We start from the raw sequence: 24,953 nt of genomic DNA on the forward strand, positions 1-24,953 counted from the left end.
CGAGCCACATCATTTTCACCCAGGACAAGACATTATGAAACCCATTCTTAATAAGACCATCCAATATGAAGATTAATTCAACATTTGCACGTGTAAATGAAACCATCTTTACCTTGGTGAAAATTGTTGACAGAAGTCTAAAACCAGTTGTCAGTAGCAACAAAAGTTTCAAAAAGGATACTCTGTGGGCTATTGTCAGATTGACACCCCTTTCAATTTGTAATTATAAGTGGTTATATGAAACATCAATGCAGCACAATTTTCATTTATGTCCCATACCAAAAGTCCATTACATTCATGTTGAGATGACCTTTCAGATTTGTTAAGATGGCTGCCATACTGGATGTCAAAGAAACCCCAATTTTTATAAAGCACCACCTAAACATTGGGATGAATGCATCAAGGCTAGTGGAAATCCACAAGTAATTTAGGAGTAGCAGTAACAAACTTGTGCCAGAAGACAACAGACCATCCCACAAGATCTGGTGTTTGACCAGCAGAGCTAGAAGTACCACAAAACTTATCCCTTGTATACATTTTTTCAAAAGTTGATGTATGCCACTTTCTAATTTCAAATAAATTTTTATAAAAATATCTTTCCTCAAGTACTGCTAAAAGTTGTAACCAGATCGCCATTTAGTTTCTTCCAATTTTAAAAGGTAAATGGTATGCTCATTTTATGGGTAAACTCCCTTGATCGCCATTTAGTTTCTTCCTATTTTAGAAGGTAAATGGTATGCTCATTTTGTGGGTAAACTCCCTTGATTGCCATTTAGTTTCTTCCAATTTTAAAATGTAAATGGTTTTCTCATTTTATGGGTAAACTCCCTTGTCCAACCCTTCATTCAGGAATAAATTAGCATAGCCATACAAACAACAATGGTGTGCATGCTCAAGCTGACTTTGTTGTGGTGGGTCTACGCATGTACTCGAAAGACTTAAAAAAATGCAAATCCAATTTCAAATTTTTGTGTGTGCAAAATAAGATCTTCAAGCATGCAATTAAAATCCAAACACCTCGGATCATATTCTTGAGAAATTTGTTCCAACAGTTCATTTTCCTTGTCCCAAAAAATTTTATTACTGAAGGTTGATGTGACGACCTTGGCAGCATATTACGAATTTTGGTCTCTTAACGACCGAGCAGAAACTACACATTTTAATTTAAACCAACGGAAGCATCGAGTACAGTATTGTAATTCCTCACAAGCAAAAGCAATTTCATTTTCTATTTTGAAATTTCACCCAAAAAGACAAATAAAAAAAACGAACATTTCAAACTAATTCAGATTCAACCCACATACAAAAGCAATCATAGGTGTCTTCACATGCATCTTTCACACAATGGGTTGGACAAGTAAATAAACTTTAGAACTACATGTTTAAGAGGTTATTGAAAAATCTTTAATTTATTAGGCTAAATTTTTGGTCAAGTTTTAAAAACAAAGAATAAAAATTTGCTGGTTTTTGTGGCACTATTGATACCCATCTGTAATGATAACGTAATCAATCAGATTTTCGATGTGTAGTTTCAGCTGTGCTCATGCAGTAGTACAGTGAAAATAAATCATTTAATGACCAAAAGGACACATGTACCAGGAATTACAATTTTAGATAGAATCAACAGTAAACAAGCATAAGCTGCACATCAAAGTAATTCCAATGCAACCAGCTCAAGTATCATATTTCAGGTCAACCAGATTTGCTGCCTAATTGTCCTTAGAAATGGCTCTTTGCCTCAGAACAATATAGCCAATATTAATAAAGTACCATTAAAACAAAAAAAACAAAAAAAAAAACGAGACACCCTCACCCCACCCTTACTAAAATATGCTTTTAAAGCTCTTCAGAGAACTTGTGCAGACCTAAATTTGTGAGTTCAGCATAACAAAACAGCTCAGTCAGTCAATGCTTGCTTATATATTCCCAACACACTAAATATAACTTGCAAAAACTTGGTTATCGATGCCACAGCCAGAAAAGTATTGGTGACTTGGCATCTGATCTGCAAATGTTTCTATTTTGGCCAACTGTGCTACAAGTCTACAAATTCTAAAATGTGCATGCCATAAAGATTTTCAAAAGGCACCATTTAATTTCTGGGCAAGCCTTTATTAAGGCTAAATTTCTTTGTTTTGGAAGTTTAACAATAAATATGAATGGGCAATTGGAAGAGTTTCACAACTACAGAGCTTTGTGGTGTGTTCTATATCTATATGTTATATTACAATGAAATGACCAGTTTACCTTTCCCTATTCAGATTTCATTTGCCAGACAATGACTTTTAGTTGCTGCAGTGTACTTTAGTTGTTGTATTATCAAGTTCTAAAACATTCTCTGTGCAAAAAGATCATGCTTGCCTATTAACTTTTAATAACCCCAACGAAAACTAGTTTCTTAAAAATGGGTGATAAATGATCAAGTGTACGGACTTGATCAAGGATGGTACACATGAACTTGTACACCCTTTATCAAGATGGGGTGGCACATAAAAAGTTCCATCAAAACTACATCTAGTCGTGATGCAAAACAGTTTATGGTTGGGAAAACTACTTTTAAAGGTAATTTTATGACGAATATATACTATTTCTGATGGAAACCTAAATACAACTGGTTTCAGATGAATTTGGAAAACAAATTTCATGTATTTGTTGATCCATGATATTTTATTGTGTACTCTAGATGACAATCATTACAATTTGTGAAAATAAAACGATGCCAAAGATTAGAAAATAAAAATGCTGATGGATTTATATTACATGATCTACGAGAAAAAAGCTGAAAACTAACCTAAAATAAAGATGTCTTACACAGACAAGACAAAAAGTGTGATTCCACAATATTTCCCCTGAAACAATATACTATACTTGGGATTCATTAGAATATACAAAGTGCATTACTAATTAAATTTTTTTGTATCCTTTTCTTAATATATTTCCCTTTTCATTCTTTTAGGACAAAGTCGTCTTTTATTTACAAATCACAATTTGTGATATTCAAAGCCAGATGCAAAATCATTCCTAATACTGCTGCCTGGGATGCAGTGATCCTGCCAAAGAGATTCAAAACCCCAACTACTAATGCTCGAATTTTCCTGGTGCCAATTTGGCCTGATTCTGTTCCTTTTTGCACTCAATTTGGTAGTTTCCAGCAGATGAAGACCATAAAATGGCCAAAAGTTCCAAATGGGCTAAAAATTATTTAAAACTGACAGTTTGATACTCAGACCAACAGAATGAACACACAGATTTTGTTAAAAATACAGCAAATCCATTCTGAGATGACTATTTACAGAGCCGTCTAGTCAATTGGAGAGCTGATAATAACTGGGACCATTAAGATGGATATGGTCTATTATCAACCCCAATTCTGCCCATAAGAATCCGTGTACCACTGTGAATCGTTTCCACTGTAATTTCCACCATAACCAGACTGTCCAAGTGGCTGCTGGGCTATTGGCTGAGCCCCCCATTCATTGATATTTCGTCTTTTGCTTTGGCCCTGGTTAGCGTCTATTGGGGCCTTTCGTTTGCCCCCTCTGGGTTGTTGTTGTTGTAGTTGTTGCTGTTTCTGCTGGCCTCCACCTGTGAATGCACCACCCCTTCCTCTGACTGCTCCTACACCACCCCGACCTCTGGCGGATCCTCGGGAACCCCGGGCAGCAGCGACCGGAGCACCCCTAGGACCACCGCGGGGTGGCGGTGGTACGCCTCCTCGGCCGCGACTGGGCTGCCAAAAACAAAACAAGCAAAAATTTACATCATTAAAGCTCCGTATACTGTTTTACCATTGGGCATTGCAAAATAATGTCAGCATGCAAATTTATTAAAATTATATTTCAAACTGTAAACACTATAAAGTTATTTGGAACCTGATAAAAGCTTCATATCAACAAACCATTTTTATTTAGATGCTTCAATTAATTTCTTTTACAGTTTCATATATTATTGTGTCCTAGCCTATTTAAACTTTTCAGCATTGTACGGAACACTTCTCCACTACCATCCTCAACAGAACAAAAACTGCTACTGTCCTTACATCAAATCTTTACAGAATGATTGTTATACTGGGCATTTATTCTGCCTAAATGAACACTACATTTTTCTTCCTTTTTCAGTTTTCTTTCATTGTCAATTATCTTTGAAATAAATTGCATCCACATCATTTACATTTCATGCACTCAAATTCAGAACCTTACTTCAACCATAAATTAGAGGAAACAAATTTGTTCAGAATCTAATGCCAAAAATTTTCTTACAAAAATAATGAAAATTACCTTTCATTCAACAATTAGGATGATGAATAAATCACATAAAGAAAGCAACAAGTTTATTTTATCGATAAGAAATGATTTTATATCTTTACAAAACTTGTAACAAACGGAGAAGATTGTTAACTTACTGGTGGCATCATGGGACCTCCACGAGCACCACGGCCGCCTCGCATAGGAGGAGCATAACCACCATAGTAGTAGTAATCGTCTTCATAGTAGAAATCATCATAATATTCTGAAATGTATGAGATTATGGTCAAAAGAAGCATAAGACAGGAGTGCAAATGTAAAAAAGAACATTAACAAGCAAGGTTTCAAGCAAGATGCAAATTCATTGATACAAAAAGATATTGGAATAACATTCGACAAATATTCAGATAAATTCAATTGCATTCAACATGACATACCTTCTGATTCGCACAGGCCTGTTCCAAATCAAGCATTAGAACTTGCCAGCTCATGAATGCAAATCCAAAATATATTGCATGAATAATACTTAATCTATACTTTTCCAACTTAACAAGTGCATCTTTTAACAATGCCCAACTTAGAAAGTCCAATTTTTTTAATCCTTTTCTTCTTATAAATGGTACTTTTTATTTTGCTAAACTGAAGGAAAAAAAAAACAAAAAAAAACACACGAACGGTACAACTTTCTGTGTGCAATGGTCAAGCTCCATAATGCATCACATACATCAAAATTAATTCACTTAGAATCCGATTACTTTGCATAGCATCATTCCTGTAGCCTTGATATGCCTAGTCATTATCAAATTACTTTGTGCTGAATCTGTGTTAGTTGAATCAAGCTTTGCAAGTCAAATTGGAGACGATAATCCTCCAGTGATCATATAAAATCATCAAATGCACAAGTATGTACAAAATTGGTCAAATCCCCACATATCAAAGTGCAAGAAAACGAAAGGAGAGTCTTAATTCAAGCAAGATGATTCCATTGATTTTGACAGGTTTAGAATCGCTACAGTTCTAGTCTAGAAAGTTCCGCACCTTATTTGGCAACGATGATGGAACATTTCATAATTTTAATCGGAAAGAATCTCCCATTACTTTCATAGTTATAAACCAATTATTCCATACTTTTTGAAACATAAAATGTGCATTATGGTGCATCAGGAGTCCCTGCCAGTGAGAAAATGCAGAAATGCAAAACTTTTCATTATGCTAATATATGAATACATTAACTGTTCATCCCAGGATGCTGCAGGAAATGTAAAAATCCGGATACTTCATTAAAGTACAAATACCAAGTGCAAGGGTATGAAGCTTTCATCTTTTACTTTTAGAAGTATCATCACATTCCAATCTAAAAAGAAACAAAAAACATAAAAATACCCTACCTGGTGGGGGAGGCATTGGCCTCCTCATTCCACCTCTAGGTCCATACCCTCCATAAGGCCCTGGTGGTGGCATTCTGCCTGGTAATCCCCAATAGTCATCATAGCTGAAACATTTACAATGCCGTTTTCTTTAAAACAATAATAATAATAATAATAATAAAATGATTAGCATAGCCCATTATTTTCCCAAACAAGTGCAAAGAAATGATTTACAAAATGTACTGATACAAAGGGTGTCATTACCTTAAGTGCAGCTTCTACAATTACACAAAAGACTGGAATTTCAGCTGATGTTAATGTTAGGAAAGATGTCCAGCTCCTAATGCCCTTATTTTTTCAATAACCATAATTAAACAATATCTGAATAAAGTGCATGTAAGATGTCTAAGCAAATGAGGCAAATTGTTACCACACTAGATATGAAAGGTCATCTTTTTTCTTCTACACAGCTTGGCACGCCAACTCTACAACCATGTATGTAGAGCAGGACCTGATGCTGTGGTGAATGCTTTGACAAAACAGACAGCAACTGGCACTAGATCTATTGTACTGTACAATTCCATCTGGAAGGGTCACTCCAGTGGGCATCGGTGTATATCCTACCAACATCTAATAAAAGGGAAAGGTGGAACATACATCACTCACCTGGCTTGTAAAAACTAAAAATTGACCATTTCATCAAGCAGGTTTGTATTGTATTGCAAAGACATGACCTTGGTAAACATCTCCAAACATCATATCATGTTGATATTATTTTACTACGTCCAGATTAAAAAATCTGTTCTTAAGAGGACAACACAATACGCATTGGTTGCACAATTCATAAAAATTAAAACCCGTTTTTAATGAGTGCTATAGAAACTGGAATATTCTGATTGCATCTCAATTCCAAAACAGCAAAAGCACAAATATTCAGATTCAACGGTCCTCTTTGCGTTCTCATTTGCCAATTATAAAATTAGTTTTGCTCCAAAAAGACATCATCTAGCAGCAAATATCACAAGAGGTCCTCTGGTGCAAACCACATCTTTAAAACAATATTTTCAACATAGCTGCTATAGTATTCATACTGGACATTAGATTGCGACAATTACCATTGCTGAACCAATTACTTGTTAGAAGTATGCTGGTCACAACACAGTACCAATGACCAACCTTCCATGAGATGTTGCTATAGCAAAATTTCCAAGATGGCCATTGCAGCAAATGCACTGGCACTATTTTCATCATCAACTAGACAAAAAATGAAGTCATTCAGGGGACACTTCATGCTGACATGATCATTCTGCAGCAATGACAAGATTTTCACTAAAGCTGTTTACAATCATATTAGATGTTGAAACAGTAGAGTTTTCTATGTCTTGAACATTATTTTACTAAGACAAGGAGAAATGACACCATTTTCATCATTCAACATTTTTATAGTGAAAAGCCCATGTTCATATGACCATCTATTCAAAGAGAGTTATCAACAAGATTTGTTCAAAAGACTGATGAGAAGAAAATAAAATTGCATTTAAAAACTAACAGGACTGGTAGCATGAAAAGGAAAATGTAATTTCCTAAGGGGACATGAGAAGCTGCAATAAAAAAAAAAAGAAGGCAAATAACAGTCATTATTAATGTGCAGTGCAAATAAATCATCAATGAGGTACATGCAACGAACAAATTAATAGCAAAATGATCATACCCGGCTCCTCTCCCCACCATCATCATCATTTGACGACGTTCTTGTGCCATCTTCCTGTGCTCTTTCTTTTTGTTTTCAGAGGGTGGTTTGGCAAGAGAAACTTCTATTTCCAATTTTCCGAATTTCTGCAAGACAAGTTTACATGCGCTTTCATGAACCATAAATCTTAATAAATTCAAGGCTGAATCTAGAATTTTATAAGTGTGGGCTGTTGAACCCAATGAAATTAGGCACCACTGTACTGTGGTATTAAAAACAAAAAATGAAAAAATACAAGAGCAAAGAATTTCACTAATTCAATGTTTCTGGCCATGGCAAATTTTTGACATTACATTATATGGACACTTTCACAGACTGCACTTTCCATGCTCTACGTAGCTAATTGGTTTCTTGATAAATATCCGATTATGAAATCCTTGTACTTGTGGCTATGGAAACCAGCTTTCCCCATCAGGCTACATGTTTAAATGAACACAATCTTACAATATATGCAATTGTTGACCTTCCCTAGAGTTGTGAATTTTTTTCCATGTTCTTCTGTGCCATTTCAACTTTTAGGTTTATTGTCCCTTTCATTTTCAACATGTATCGTGCATGAAAAAATGTGTGCAGTTTACAGTGTGTGATGAAATACTCTTTCCTGTTAGGTCGGTTTGGTTCCCTGATAACTGTTGATTCCAATATGAAACCTTGATCCAAAACAGGAACAATCCAGAATCCAGATTTTATCACAGCAGTCATGTTTGGTACTTTTTGCATTATATGGATAGTTTTAATTGTAACGGTCATTTCCTTAAGACTTGTAGCAAAATTTGAAGGGTTGCAAGGTCTGCCATTTTAGCACAAGTAAGCATCAGGCCACAACCAGCACAAACCTTCTCCCAGAAACCACCCCCTCCATGACAGCCAACACATTATAAAGTGGCAACAAAAAGATTTTCATACCTCTCCATTCATTGCTTCCATAGCAGCAACAGCATGTTCTCTTTCCTCAAAGTGCACAAATCCATAATCCTTAATTTTCTTCACACGTTCAACTTTCCCATACTCTTCAAACTTGGATTTCAGCATTTCTTCAGTCACATCTGATGTTAGGTTTCTCACATACAAGACCTTCACCTGCGAAAGTTTGCAACAAGTGCAAGTTATTATGTGTATATATAAAAATTAATACAAGAATTAATTCTGCTGAGTGAAGATATGCATTTAGAAACTACAGTGATAACAAACAAAAACTCAATTCAGAGAAAATCTAGACACACACCCTTTCTTGTACATTAAAATATTTCCTATTCATAGATTTTTTTAAAAATTTCATTTCAAGAATTTTCAATGGGATACAAACCATGTTACATCACTATGCAAATGAATTCATGCACATAAAGAGGGAGTAAAAATGAAATCACAAAAGAACTAAATTCTTTGCAGAAAAACAATATGTTCTTGTATACTGAACTAAAGCTTAAGTCGCAAAAGTGCCTTTGCACCACTATCAATGCTAATGTTGTGTACAAATTTCTTTTTAAACAAGAGCAAGCTTGCTGGGGTTTGTCCGAGCCAGACCAACTTGAGAATGATAGATTTTGATTTGTGCAAAAATCCATTGACCAATGTTCTGATATAATCATGGAGGTAAGGCATGTATGTTACTTAAATGCACAGACCAGACTTTTGAATCTAGACTTCTTAGTTGAGCTCTATGGTTGAATTAATACTTGTGCAAACATACCTTTTGCATTGTGTCACCATCTGGTTCATCTATGGGATCTGCCCAGTCTACAATTATATCACAACCCCAAACTTTCGTCCTGCCAGAGCTCAGTTTCCTTTTGGCTGTTGATGCTGTTTTGTGGGAGTCGTAATGTAGGAAGGCAAAGCCCCTATTTTTTTGGTTTTCCTTTTCTGCAGATCTATAGATTATAACATCAATCAGACCCTCTGAAAACAAAATAAAACGGTCTATGGGTGGTAAAATAAAGAAGCAACCAGAATAATGACGGATACCCAGGTCATTACAAATCTTAAATTAACATGCTTCAACTTTGGCTTCTATCAATCAGCCAGACAACATTATGGGTAAACTACATGATCAAATGAATTCCAGTACATTCGAATCCACAAAATGAAGTCTCTCTGTGGTATACAGATTCAGGTGAATGTGAACATGCGCGTCTTGCAAGTTTTAATTTCTGCGCATGTTGCCCAACAAAGATTGGCGAGGTCTTGCTTTGCTCTTAATGAAGTACATTATCAAGGCTAGAACATCTATCTACATATGTAAATGAACATGCGAGTGTTCACCAATGATGTCGGAAATTCATTCCAACTAAATTAGATTGCCACATTTCCAAGGGTGTCAGGTAGGATTATTGTTAATTCTTTTCTTATCGCTTGCATCAACAATTTGTGCACTTAATGTGACCTGAATGAAAACAGCAAAAGATGGTTGCAGCACACCACAACTATCACGACAATCATAGCAATATTTGCCAAAAACTGCAAGATATTCAACAAAGAATGGCCCTGTAAACCGAATCTGGTCATAAGTGTAAAATCTATATAACAAACAAGTTCAGGGAGATACACCATGCTTATTATAATGGCTATTAGCCATTCAGAAACCAAATGTTAGGAATGGCAGACTATCATTGTGTTTAAAGTTTGATGAAAATGCTTCAGACATGAAGAATGCAACTTCTTGATCAATGAAGAAAAAATCCAATTGCAAATCATCTGATTTATTTCATTTGTTTCCAGTCAAGTCGATACTTTTTCCCCAGTATGAATTTTTTTTTACATTGGAAGGACACCCCCGTTTCACCACCGCATCTTTAGCATTGTCTGATATGCGGATTTTTTCTCCCCACTGTTGCTGTGCCTATTGACAGAAAAATCAGCACTATATTATAAGTATTACTGATAAAATGATGAAAAAAGTTTAGTTTTAACTGGTTTTGTTATTTAATACCAAGTTAACCTCAGCATCAAACATCGATAGGCCATTTCCATCAGATTGTGAAATAGGTCTTTGTTGAATTGACAGAAAAGGCAAGAGGATCAGAACTGAGCACAGGACAAGAAATACATATTTCACAAACAACAAATCCGCTGAAAATGACAACTGGAATTTTGACATTAAACGAAAACGTACATCAAAATAGCACGTTCTTCAGACAAAAATGCACACGATTCTTATTTTTTTGTGGAATTTTGCATGCACAGAAACCATAAAAGTCTGGTCACTTGTGATGATGGACATGTTAAAGTGGTGAAACAATGGTTTACAGAGGACTTCACAATACATGGATCCAAGTTGTAACCACATTAGCTATATTTAGCTCTTCTCTGAAGCAAGCCGAGATAAACAGACCATATGCACTACTTGGGAACATCCCGACGCTGTAAACTTGGAGGTTTTCATTTTGCAAAACCGAGTACATCTTCCATGGTCATACACCTCAGCATCATGCTATACCTAATACTAAAAAATACAAGCTTGGTTTACCCAATCTAATATAGGCATGGCAAAATGACTCTGAAACTAGTAATGGTCAGAATGTGAACATTTCCATGAAATTATCAAAATAATTTCAGTTGCTCTTGTAAAATTTCATAACCATTCTGGCAACCCAGTCAACAAAATTAAGAAACTGATCTCTTGTAATAGTTTTGATCTCTAACGGTAATTGTCAGTTTTTTAATCAATGCTCTATACCTGTTTTTGCTGAGAACTCCTCAATGATTTCATCTCGGGTCTTGCTCTTTGGAATGTTGCCCACAAACAATCTTTGATTTGCAACCGAGATGTTCACTTTCAATTTTTTGCCTGGCTTGATGGCATAATCATCCAACTGAAATGAAAGTAGTCACATCATTTAGACAACTAAACAAAATTCCAAGATATAATTCATGTACATCCATTTACAAGATGAGAAAACGGGGATAAGCTTTGGCCATGTTAATGTGTGAATGTTGCCATAAACAATGGGCACACGAGAATCAATTTTCTCGTGTCATGACCAATGCTTTTAGTAAAGTTTATTTTAATACTCTACATATACATGCCTACAATCTCCTGAAAAAGGCCTGGATAATGGTTATCCAAAACAGATGCATGGCTGTCAAACCCCCAGTATAAAAATATTGACTGCTTACAAGAAAAGTTTATTTTTAATTTTAGGACCAAATACTTCATTATTCGAACTTAAATGCATGTTTAATTATTTACAACATGCACCCCATTCCAGTCAGAAGGTGCAAGAGTGCAACACGTTCGCACAAACACACAGGATGTTTATGTAAGTCTTTTCTACACCAGTTTTTCCCTCCAACCATTATTGATTCTAATGCATCATCTTCCATTTAAGATTTGAATTCTGTGCGATTTTCTTTATTGAACCATTTTCAGTCTAGCATGCAATTAATCCTCTGGAAAAAAAGTATGCAAAATAAATCAACAGCAACACTAGCTATTGAAAGAGGAAGGTTCACTTCTTAAAGAACTTGAGTAGAATGAACTTCCACTCAAATTACATCAAGTTTCTCTCTGGTATTTATAAACGCAAGATCAGGCTGTGCTGATGGAGCAGCAAGATATTTATTAGCTTTTTGTTATTATTTTATAGTGTGTGCCTCCATGCTCGATAGTAAATCACAATTACACAATTTGCAAAATGCCATGTTTTCTTCTTTAAGAGACGGTTTCACAAATCTAAACAAGACAGTAAAATTTACCTTCCTGTTTCTTTTCTTAGCAGGAAAAAATTATGAATCTTCTTTCCTTTTCAACATAACTAGAAGTTGAATATTACAAAGGCGAGATAGAAGTGGCAAATGCTTTGCACAATCTAATATGGTAGTTGAAGACTGGCATGATAGCCTAGATTTCAAATTAACCAATTATGTTAGAACTCTTATATTTCTATATGCAGGTGACTCGCTATTAGAATGGAACCGTGTGCTATTATCAATAGAAAATTGCAAGGAATGTTGTAATTTAATTCTTTAAAATAAAATGTTTAAAAATGGATTTTTAACAAGAGAAATGCACATTCAGGTCCAAAATAAGGGGAAAATGAGGCACTTGGCAGATATAACACAATGGCTTCAACCTACCTGCTTCACAGCTTCTTCAGCACCCTTTTTATTGCAGAAGGTAACAAAGCAGTATCCTCTGTTGTATCCACTTAAGGGATCCATCATTAATCGCAGGTCCCAGATTGTACCGCATTTCTCAAACAAAGGAATCAACTCATCCTCAAATACGTCCTTTGGAATCTTGCCACAGAAAACCTGAAATCATGGACAATTTCTAAAGCACATTTTATGTCAGGTGGGGTACAGTCAGGGTAAATGGCACTTTCAACATGGTTCTGTCATGCCAAGGAAATGGAAGTTAAATGTCATTCCCCCAAGGACAAGCCACAGCCGCTGGCCCAATCTGGCCTGGCAAGCGATGGACACACAACCTGCGTATTCCATCAAACTGAGCTCCTTTGCATCATTTACAAAACTGACAGCAGTACTTCAGCAAAAGCTTTTAAAGTGAAAAACATGTACAGCGAGCTCAGCCAGCTTTATCAAGTTGTAAAATTTTCCTTTATGTTGTTATGTAAGATTTTAAATGACCGCTCTGGTGGCCTAGTGGTTAGAGCATCTGCCTGTGATGCAGGAGGTCATGGGTTCAATTTCTGGCCGAGTCATACCAAAGACTTACAAAAATGGTATAAATGGCTACCTTGCTTGGCGCTCAGCATTAAGAAGTGTTGGGCCTAACTGGTTGGCATGGTGTCAGAAAAATGTGACTGGGTGAGACATCATGCTACACATCTGTGGCATGATACCCCAGTGCTTGACATCACTATAAACTGTCACACTGCGGACATCACAGCGATATGACTGAAAAATTGTTAAAGCTACGTTAAAAAATCCAAATCACACACTCATTAATTTAAACAGATCATAGCTCAAGCTAGATTTTTGATCTGCTTGCTCCATTATCATAGTTTAAAATCCACCAATGCCCATGTACTTTTACTTAGATAGTTTGATGTCCGTATTTTTTTATTTTCTTGATCCTTATTGGGCTTTATAGTTTTAAAGCACCCGATCCCACAGTGCTTAATTGTTCTAGCAAATTAATCAAAGTTGTCTGTTTTTTGTCCATCGATCAAGTTCACTGGCTTCTTATTCCTCCTTTCAATATCAATGACTGGTGTCCTCATTTACTTTTCCAGCTTAAATAATCTGATATAGTTCACAACCTTAAGAATCACTGTTGTCACTATCTTCAGCCATTTTTGTGTGATGTGTAGTAAACGTGTTAACACGCATTGGTAAGGTTTAGACTACGTTAGAATCATTGCTCCCGAGCCCAATATGCCAATCAAATTTAGTTTAACAAATATTCATGTCAAGCCAAAGAATCCAAGCGAACAGTTGCCTGCCTGAAAAGAGGCAGCTGTCGCAGCAAGTGCCAACAATGCATCTACCAGAGATGCAACTTTTGTCCCGACAAGGACCTGAAAGTTAGCGGTGAAATAAAAATTATGAACTACACAGTTTATTTTCTATATGTGCCAATGTAAAACTAATTCCAGGAGTTCTCCTTATCACTGCTCTACAGGTGTGGATTCGTACAAATTTTGATCAATTCTTGTCATTCACGTATCCTGGCAGCATCTCTGCATATTTAACAGCCCAAGTACATAAATAATTTATGTAAAACAGACAGCAAGTTTCAACAATAGGGGCCATACATTTAGTAAAGCTGACAAAGCTCGACTTCTCACCCCTCCCTGTACACATGCAAACTTTTGTTTTTACCCACCCACTTGCATATGTACATTTGATGACCCACCAACCAGAAGTCTATGAACGGCCTGTATTTAATCCGTGCACAAATGATCATGCATTAATAATATTAACATGTCAAAGAAAACGGTCAACAAAGGTTGAATATCTAGCCACATCAAAGAAATAAGCAGTGCAACTTTAAAAAGTTTGCCCAGTGTCCACTAAAATTCAAATGCCGACTAACTCGGTCAAACAGCTTACATATTAAACTAATTACTATCGAAGTTTCACCTCCCCGTTTTCTATGCATATGTACATAAGTTGACACACACCCACCCACACAAACGTATCCATTTGGGTTAATAAAAAAAAAAACAACCTCAATGCATTTGTACTAAATGGTCAGTTCTTACCTCATGTCCAGGACCAGGCTGTGCACCGTCCCAATTTGGGGGAGGTCCACCATACTTTCTCTGGCCAGTGGTAACATCTAGCGAGTATCCAGTTCTATCAAGAATCTCCTACACAAGATAAACAATATTTTTTCCATGTAAAAGCAAATTATGCTGCTTGTTAATCATGAAGCAACAAACACAGCCAGTCATACACTGGCAAATGCATGATCGACAGAGAAACGCAAGATCTGTATGAAATAATTACAAAAAAAAAAAAACAAAAAAAAAAAAAACAAGGCAAAATAAAATCTGCATTTTTTATGTACCGGTGTAAATGTTATGCTACTTCTACCATGCATTATATAGCAGCCAGGGACTGATGATTAACAGATGCACCAAACAACAATAATATTTATTTCCAAAAGTTCCAAAATGGCAGACTTCATAAACCATTTTAAACTTCAACATTGTCTTGGTCACTCATCCTTATATCTAAATTTTATACAAGTAACTATAATGAAATGATGAAATGCTTCAACCAGTGAAAAGTCTGAGGGAGACCACCAGAATTAAATCTTAGGATAAAATAAAAAACCAAACAAAAACAATGGAGGAGGAATAATCCCAGGGCTCACAAAGAAACCACCCAAGGGAGAACCAGAGCTTTGTGTTATTGCACACAAACTTGCAAAAGATGTTCAAGTTTTTCTGCAACTGCACAAAGGAATATTTTTCCAACACTACCCAAGGCAAGGGCAAAGTTTTGTTCTTAATATTGTCACACATTTTTAAAATTGCTATACTGCAAATAATTATTTGTCTGCTGTTTGCACATTTAATTTTATTACAGGCAACATTCTCCAGAACTAATGTAAATTGATACTTGGTCATTTCGTATTTTAGTGCTGCAAAAGATCACATTTCTGTGAGAACACAAACGAATAGAGGGATTAGTTTTTCGATCAGTAACAAGCATCTCTTTAAGGGGCAGTCGCAATACTGGACACAAATGACCATTTCATCCTCAAGTGTCTATGCTGAAACCATCTTCTATAATCTTTACTGATATCAAGATTTTGAAATTACTTGCTGTGACAACACCTTAGGCCAAATATGAGTGTCGGGGGAAAATTTGAGCCAGTAGGGTAACCAGAACCAAGCATACTTTTTCTTTTAAAAAAATATGGCCTTGCATGTCAGCTTGGCACAATTATCATAGAAAAGATGAGACATTATTAGGACTGTTCCATTAAAACATACATGGGACCCACTTTTAAAGTGGGATACTCATTCATAGATGCATTTAGAATTTTCTGACCATGTTAATATGAATTCTTCCAGTCATTCACAAAGAACCCTGGCATTTGGAGAGCAGTAAGAGAAAATATTGTCAAGATCCAAGAAAGCTGGGTCATTTTTCTTTCTGTAAACAAAATTCTGCACATGCTGCCAACTATACACATCAGCAAAACAATGGTTTAGAGGTTAAGAGTTTTAGAAGCTTCTCATCTGTGTTAGCATCATTTGTGTAATACTAACGAAACCCATGTTCTGTTTTGTGGCCATGTTGGCCACAAATCTCTTCAGCATTTTCTCCTTTGAGTAATGGCAGCCATAACTGATGCATAGACCTACATATCAAAATGTCTTGTCAAATATGTTTTGATGGTAATTTCTGCTTTTAGAAATGGCAGCCATACTGACATGCAACAACAAAACAATGTACAGATTGGTTAGGCAGTTTTGACACAATGTTATGAAAACAGACAAGGTAATAACTACATCACCGTCGTGTAGTGATAGAAATTTGTCAAGTCTGGCTATTCTCATGCTGCTACTTGTTCAGTTTTGGAATCCTAGGATGGTCTTGTTTCACTGTACCTTTAGTTTTGCCTCATCTGGCTTGGGCGCTGCATTAGCTCCACCTCCCTTGCTTTTCTGTCTAAATGTTTTCATCTGTCCGCACAGATATGCACTTTTGTTTCCAACATGTTCCAAGCTGCTTTCACAAAACTGTTTTAATACTGCTATTGCATCATTTGGAGGAAATTCTTTGAGAGCGTCCAGCGCTCTATCATCCAAGTCTGAATGTGCTAGTTTTCCTGAGAAAGAGTAAAGAATTGCTTTAAAAAGCTTCATGTGGTGGTGGGAACCAATACTTTCATCAATACAGAAGATGCACCAAATAAATGCCTTTTCATAATAATCACCACCCTCTATAATCATTTCTTCAAAAAAGGCACGAATCACATCAATTGACCTTATTTTCCCACCATGTACATGTGTTCAAAATTTCTTTAATAAGAACTCTAACAAATGTTGATATATATTTATTTTGATTATTTCTATTACCCCTTCCAATGCATCACTATATTTGGCTAACTCGATGTCCCCAATTGGATATGGCATTGGATCTTGTCTCTACCAACCATTCACAACAGGTTACAATGTTTAGACGATCAGCCCTATTAATCATATAGTACAAGTCAGCAAATTAAATCTGCCCCTTTATCTATCCTCAGCTCGAACTCATTCCTCAAAGGGATTGACAATCAGCTGGATGGAACACTCTCCTTCCTTAAACTGCTTAGTGCTAAAACCATCTTTAGTATTTCAGTGAATTAGCTTCCGTGTTGCAAGATGGCCACTGTGGGGGTCACACTGGATATCAATGAAGCATTAACCAGACCATGGCATGACTGTAACAAAGTGATACATGGCAATCCTCCAAGTAGCTGACATGGAGCTATGGTAACTTGTGTAGGTATAAAGAGAGACTACGGACCATTACACAGTTTTTGTCTGTTACCAGTGTATAGCTAAAAGGTTTCCTATTAGCTTTTACCAACTATCTTCCATTGACAAAGTGTACACCACCAATCATCTCAAAACTTAAGAAATGGTGCAATTTCTTCTCTCAAGGAAAATCTATTTAGAACAAGTTTGAATGCAGGAGAGGAGAGGAGAATGCACATCAGTGGGTACTTGAACATGTTTAAAACTTTAGAATGGATTATAATAATGTTCTATTTACATGTCCTCAACTCACCGGTTTTGTAAATTTGTTCCAGTTCAGCTGCTACATTTTTGTCAATTCCATAGTCCACAAGTTTGTGATAATCTTCTGAATGTCCATTTTCCATGTCGTCATCTGCAAGCAAACGCTCTTCTGTCTGTTGATCTATATCACCATTTTCTGCCATTCTGAAAACAAACAATAGACCCATATGGACCAAACAGCCAAATGTAACAAGTTAGCGCAAAAAGATTAATTGAATCACATGTTACTGGATTTCTATTACAACTTTTTTAAACACGTTAGCAGCAGTAGCAACATAGCAAAACGACGAAACCAAGACACCTTCAGTCAAAAACTGGCTGTTACCGTCACTTCCAGGTCAAGTCGCACATCAATAAAGTTGTTTGATCTCATCACTGCTTTTACTGAATGTTTACCTGATGCAATTTAAATTTTGTCAGGAACATCTTCATATGTGTGCATGTGCGTGATGCGGATTTTAAACATAGCTTTAATAAACGCTCAGTCGTATCGCTGCTGTGTCTGCAGCGTGGAAGTTTATAGTGGTCTAGCACAGGGGCATCATGCTGCAGATGTGTAGCACGAGTTCCCACCCAGTCACATTATCTGGACACCAGGCCGACCAGTCCACACACTAACCTTTTAATGATAAGCTCACAGCGAGGCATCCGTTACTACCATTTTCTTTGGTACGACTCAGCCAGGGTTCACGACATAAGTAGTCCAGGGAAATGTAAAGAGGAAATTAATTATATGTATTTTCCAATGAAGGCATGCACATTAAATAATGAGGTAAATCATGGTTAAACCTGGAAAGTGGCATATATACACCAGGTTTTTGCCTTTGGTAACATTTACAGTATTTGACTTGAAGCAAACAAGTAAATGGCACCAATATGTATGCTTGATCTCCCCCCCCCCCCATGGATGTGAAGCTCTAAATCCAATTCCACATCAGTAGGATCTAAGAAGTCAATTGAGCTATTGGATGCTTTAGCCAATGAATCGTCCATACGAATGAGTTTATCTAAACGAAGCAAGTTTACAACACAGAAATCTACAATAGTTTTAGCCAACTATAAAACTTTCTTGATAGTGTGGGTTTTAATAATTTGCTAATTAAACATAACATCCTCATGAAAGGACTTACGAGATGACAATGAATGTTCCTAGCAACCTTGTAAGCTATCTTTACTTTGTGTGCTCGTTTCTCGCTGCACACTACCAATATGTAGTCAATATTGCGCTTAACAGTATGAAAAGTTGTTGCTGTTACCCAACTCATGAGTACGTTTTGGTTTGGTTGCGCCCTTTTCATCTATTCAGATCATGGGGAAGCATGCAGACTTGACAAAAACATATTCCTTCTATAGCTATTCCAAATGTTTTGAAAAACCTTTAGGACCACAATATCTTGCATTGTATTGTGTTCAAAATAATCTTTAAAAATAAGTGCCTGGTGCTCTATGAAATCAGTAGTTATCAATGTCAGATATTGTACGACTTTCTCATGGTCCTTGAATTTTATTTACCAAAATTTTACCAGGATTCCAAAACAGTTAGAACCCCTTCTTCAAACTGGAATGAAACAAAGCTGCATGCTTTGCAGCATTACATCTGCTCAGTTGCAGCAAATCTTTTAATAGATTTCATTGCATATAATAATATATTATAAAACATTGTTGCCTCTGCAACCGATGCGCTGACAAAAATATTGGTCAGTTACTATGAAATACAATTAGTCAACAAGAAACCAAGGAGCATCATTAATTAAAATGATCAAGATATTTGCAATTAAACCATTCATGATAAATAGCAAGAAAGTAGTAAATGACATGATTTGCTCATAGTGCTTGGTAGTGATCATGGGTTCCAAGTGTTATATGTATGCCAAAAACTGAATGCCTCTAACCATCATTTTTGCACTGGTTGCAAACCTTCAAGCTTATATTTAATGAATCTTCACAAAACTGACCTCAGAGAATCAGATTTTGACTTTAGCATGAAGTTTTTGCACAAATTACTAGTGGATACAAGACTTGCCAACCAACCTATTTTCTTCCGTAAGCTAGAAAAATAACTTCAAAGTTTGGTATACAAAACATTCCGAGATGGTAGTAAACATGTTCAACTGAAAAGTTGACGGCAGCAATCATATCTCCAGCCACGACATAGTCAAATTGGCATGTGAATTTTTCCTTTGTATTCTTTTGTGCCGATTAATACTTTTTAAGAAACTTCTTTTCCACTTCGTCTTCAGCATTAATCACTAGCTGGATGCCATTTTAAAAAATAAAAAAAATGCAATACTCTACAGTTTGATCACACAGACGCTTTGCCATGAAAAAATATGTGCAATTCAAAGCATCCGAGGTACTGCTGTAAAGTTAGTCTGGTTTCCTGACTAATTCCACTATTTTTCAGATGAAACATGGATCCAAATCAAACAGACAAAACAATTATCCAAATTTTTCATTAACAACCGTTTCTCTGTAGTTTTGCTTTTATGCCACAAGTACGTATTTTAAGGGTAATTTTTGTAGCACTTACAGCACTTGTTTAAGGGTTGGCAGGTCTCATATATTTCTAAGTCCACATCGACTGGCCTTACAGGGGTGTACTATTACGCTGTTTGTTATGTTCATTTTCATTGGCTGTTTAAAATTATTATCCAGTATAAACTCTTGATATATTAAACTCATAGTGCAGTCACACAAGTTACAAAAACCTGCTGGAATCAAGGATTCCGATTGTTGTTTAAATTTCAGAAGCTTTCCATAGTATTAGCTTCTGCACAGATTTAATTTTAGCATACATTTGATGCATAATCATTGAACAATCTATGCATTCAGGGATTTTTTGTGCAATTATGGTAAAGCGTTTGAACTTGCTTTGTTTTCAATTGACGGGCCACGTCAGACCTGCCAACCCTTACAAGTCCGTCATAAACTGCTACTGTAAAGCTGGAAAACGTATTTAAAAGTTCGGTATTCAGAAGGTGCAGCAAAGATAAAAATTATGTGCAACTGTAAAGTTTGTAAAGTACGTATAGACTTTATTTACCATTAGTACAGTTCACAAATTTTTAGTTCCAAACCCTATGCAGCTCAATGGCTTGTTGCCGTCTCTCAGCTTGATGTAATTTCTGGAAATTCTTTTTCCATTTCACATGACCACAGCAATCAAATTTTATGCCACAAGTCATACTCAAATTGGCATGTGATGTCCAATAAACATAATTGTGTCCCTTCCAGCCTTTATTCACAAGAATCTGAATATTCCTTTTTATTTATCCTGTGTTGATTATTAACACTTTTCAAGAGACTTATTTTCCCTTTCGTCAAGAATGCATTGCTTGCTGGATGCCATTTTATAAAAAATTCTATGATCAACAGTTGGATCATGCAGAAGCCTCACATGAACAAAAAGGTGCAGTTGTTGTAGTATTTAACACCATTTTTCAGCACATGATAGGCCATGCATGGCAGCCAATAATTATGGTGGAGGAAGAACCCGGGGAAAACCCAGGGAAGAACCACCAACCCTCGAGAAGCTATTGTCAAGTTTTCTTACATACCCACATTGGCTGAATCCCGGACTTGAACCCACGCAGAGGTGACATGGCAGTGATCGGTAAAGGAGAGCACTTTAGACCACTTGGGGCCCCACAAATGGGTGCAGTTTAAAGCGTACAATGTGCTGCTGTAAAGTTAGTCTGGTTCTTGACCAATTTCGCTACTTATAATATGAAATCCAGATCGAAATCAAACACGGATGAACAAATTTTCCCGCAAAGATCATTTGTTTTGGATATTTTTTTGCTTTTATGCCTCAAGTCATTATTTTAAGGGTAATTTTCATAAGACATGCGGCAAAATCATAAGAGTTGGCAGGTTTGTCATGTGTATGCAAACCGAAAGTTTATATTTCAAAGATGGCGGCCGCCTGAAACATTTGATTGGTTGAATATTCCAGGGACAATGAAAGATTAAGCGAATTCACAGTACTTTATACAGAACTCTGGAATTGTACTAGTAGCATTTTTACAAGTATAATGGCTGGACAAGTATTGTCATTTACTCGCTGATTCTGTCTGAGACATGCTGAATTTTAATTGGTACAAGTGGTAAATGGTTTGATGCTGAATCAAAAAGTCATTGTCTAATAGTAATACATCAAATGTCTCAGGCAACCACCATCTGTGAAGTATCACACACACGACCCTTGTCATCCCATTTTTGATATTTGGACATTTATGTTGGGGTGTAGGGTCAAGAGTCCATTCCCTATATTAAAGAAAGGTTGGAATTTGACAAAACATGGGGTAGCTGCTTCCTTGCCGGCCCTGCAAACCTGAATGACCTTTCATAGAGATGTACCTGCATGAAATAGATTGAAATATATTTTCTAAAAAATCATGAGCATAGCGTTCATCAAGTCTTTAATCTGCTGACAAACGAGATTAAAGTACGTTGTTGCTGAACTCTGACCTGAATCTGGCCATTTGCATTCAGTCACAGGACTATACAAATGTTGCAACCTGCATGTCATTGACATCTGAGGTCTTATCATAGAGAAGTTACCTAATGTTTGTAAATAAACATAATGCACATGGAACATATTTTTCTGAGAATGACCACCAGAAACCAGTATCACAGCAGGGTGGAGAAAACCATTTTCAAGTACTAAGCGTGTATGCCTGATGTTTTTGTTGGCGTCAAGTGGCTACCTCATTTACATACTCTCTGCGTAGTGAATCTGGTTTGCTTCAACATTTACAGATTTTTGTAAGTGGCTACTATCTCTTCGATAGGGAATGGATTCTGACCCTAAACCCCAACATGAATGTCCAAATATCAGAAAAGTGGTGGCAAGGGCCAGAGGAAACTCGGACTAACACAGCCACTCAATTGAAATCACGTGCTAATTGATTGCGCTTCAAAGGTATGCTAAAATGAAAGCAGAGCAGAAGCTAGTACTATGCAAATCACGTTTCTGAAATTTTCAAAACATCCCCCGAGAGGCCACTCAACGTGGGCATGAAAGTGATGCTGTAGTATTTTGTTTTTTTTTTGTGCGGTATTTGTGTCTCTTGTTAATTCATGCTCGTATCAAGTCGATTTTGTTTGGGGAAAAACCTTAAAATACAATATCGGACATATTTTCATAAAATAAACTTTGTATGCTTCTTACTACTAGCATGACATGTGTGCAAAATTTGAGATCTTTCAAAATGAAAAAAAATGGTTGGTTCATGCTAATGACAGGAGTCGAACACAAAGAAAATGCGTCATGCGTAGATCAAACAAGATGCACAAACTAGACTCAATTAAGTGCCAGCATTCGTCAAATCTTTCGACATATGCGGAATAGAATCGCTTGTGTCGATATAAAAATGTGCAACATTCTGCTTATAAAAAATAGAAAAAATAGTCTTAATGATACTGATGACGCCACGCGTTGAGCACGTGACTCAAGGTACGCCAATAAACTTTTCAAAAAAACCCACCAAAGACATTTATGGAGAAACAAAATTAGTTAAAATTTAAGGCACAATACTTAAACTCGCATCTGAGATTAATGAAAAACATAATACCTTTTAAATATCCAATTTTAAACTGCTTTTCGTCAGACCTTTCACCCCGACCCAAATCGTGCATGCCAAAACGGGGAAAAGACAGGCTTGGGGATGGGGTTTTCAAATTTTAATGCAAGGACGCTAGTCTCTAAACAATGAAAGAACCATACATTTATCATAAATAATGTTTCTTTCAAAATAAAATAAACCTACTCATAACTATTAAAAATTATACGCATGAAAATACAGTGAATGCAAATTCAACTTCTACGTTCTTCGTTTTAATAATTTATGGGAGATTAAAACACTTTTAGTCCCTAGGCCAAACTGTTACACTTTGAGATTTGATGCATCCGGTAGCTCTGTGGAGTTTCGTAATTTGCATTTAAAAATATATATATATATAAAAAAACGTGAATATCTTATTCTTGTTAAAAGAACTTTAAGTTCGCTTTACTTTGGTGTATGATTGATGGGTGTACTTTGGGTTATAGAATGAACATATTGGCCCACATATTAGAAAATAAAATGCTAGCTCCGCTTGGTCATTTTCACTTTACTGGACATAAAAAGCACAGTCTGAAGGGGAAAAAATTATAATAAAAGTCGATAACTTTCTTACGTTTTAATTCATTCGTTGCACTTTAAAATGCCGATATTGTCTAATCTGGCAAAATGTGATTTCCCTATTTTAATAACTATTAACCGCTAAAGGTGTACTGGAGACTAATTAGAGCACGTGTTTAGCTTAGTTTATGTACAGTTTCCACAAGTACAGTATTAAAAGATATTTTAGCCACAGTAAATTATAGTAACACAAAAGTATGCCAATATTATCTCTGTGCAAACAACTTTACGTTAAGTCATCACTCTCGGGATTACATAATATCTCTCGAACTCCATACCTTGCCTTACTTCTTTTAAGGGACCAGTCTAATTGGAGGCTCAAAATTGCTTCCCTAACCGTAAGCGTCCAGCAGCCACGCCCTTCTTGAAAACCAGGCTTCGCCAGAACCTGTTCTCTTCCAGACCAGACACAATATCACTGATCTGTATGAACTTTTACATAAAAATGCCAGACATAGGATCTACTCTGTTTTATTGACGTTACACCATTGCCTCATTTGAGCGCACCCGGATAACTGTCCTATAACACGGGAGCATGTGTGGATCTTAGTCCTACCTGTAAGACCTGACGCTGATATTTATGTTTTGGGCGTCAGCACCTTAACAAAATCAAAATGTGCTATGTCTTACATGTAGGACTAATGTGGATCTTAGTTCTACAATGTGGGCCCCTGATAAATCTCAGGGTATGACATCTTACATTGTAGGAAAAGTGTATTCCTACAATGTAAGAAGTATCACATGTTATTTTTGTTTTAGTACTCGACGCCCAAAACATAAATATCAAAGACGAGGTTTTGCTTATTTTTTTTTAGCCCCAGTTAACTGATTATGAACAAAACTGGTAAATGAAAACTTCATATATCACTTTTTTCCCATCAAAAATGGCAGTTAAAACCGGCCTCATAAAATTGGCAGCTTTTAATAAGATGACACTGATTTTGTTACATTTTCTTGAAACAAAATTCTTCATACTTTGTAAATAACATTATGTAATAATCGGTGAAAATGCTGGTAATGCCTACAGGTTTTATCAAGTGAAACTTGTGTTTCATTTTCTTTCTGAAAACTTTAGCTAATGCTGTTAAATATACATATCATCTGAATACATAATTGCATCTCTACTGCAGCTTATTTACAATTGAATAATTTCTAAATCCACCAGTAGTTCAGGCAAATGAAGGATTCAGAGTTGG

At 36.2% G+C, this 24,953-nt stretch overlaps 2 protein-coding genes across 4 annotated transcripts in view; one reads left to right on the plus strand and one right to left on the minus strand.

Moving 5' to 3' along the window:
- Positions 1-2,639: 2,639 nt before the first annotated feature.
- Positions 2,640-23,260, minus strand: LOC149799050 (heterogeneous nuclear ribonucleoprotein R-like). 3 transcript variants are annotated; one of them, XM_089958023.1, is made up of 12 exons: positions 23,149-23,260; positions 17,562-17,716; positions 16,394-16,614; positions 14,531-14,638; positions 12,438-12,614; positions 11,038-11,173; positions 9,052-9,260; positions 8,268-8,441; positions 7,323-7,447; positions 5,633-5,736; positions 4,403-4,509; positions 2,640-3,730 (listed from the first exon to the last, which is right to left on the minus strand). In XM_089958023.1, exons 2-12 carry the CDS (start codon positions 17,713-17,715, stop codon positions 3,359-3,361), a joined length of 1,887 nt encoding a protein of 628 aa, XP_089814149.1. In that variant the 5' UTR covers position 17,716; positions 23,149-23,260; the 3' UTR covers positions 2,640-3,358. The 3 variants fall into 3 exon arrangements, with proteins under 3 accessions (XP_089814149.1, XP_089814150.1, XP_089814151.1); XM_089958024.1 differs by having other exon boundaries at positions 3,535-3,740; XM_089958025.1 differs by having other exon boundaries at positions 3,535-3,733; positions 4,402-4,509.
- A 769-nt stretch (positions 23,261-24,029) lies between these two features.
- LOC149799051 (tRNA wybutosine-synthesizing protein 5-like) overlaps positions 24,030-24,953 on the plus strand; it is a 55,126-nt gene continuing 54,202 nt past the window's right edge. Inside the window, exon 1 of the mRNA XM_089958026.1 lies at positions 24,030-24,182. The gene's annotated coding sequence lies outside the window, so the exon portion shown is untranslated. The remainder of the gene's footprint in view (positions 24,183-24,953) is intronic.

Source organism: Sinohyriopsis cumingii, chromosome 5 (genome assembly GCF_028554795.1).
Source record: "Sinohyriopsis cumingii isolate HCF-2022 chromosome 5, ASM2855479v2, whole genome shotgun sequence".
Lineage (NCBI taxonomy): Eukaryota > Metazoa > Mollusca > Bivalvia > Unionida > Unionidae > Sinohyriopsis > Sinohyriopsis cumingii.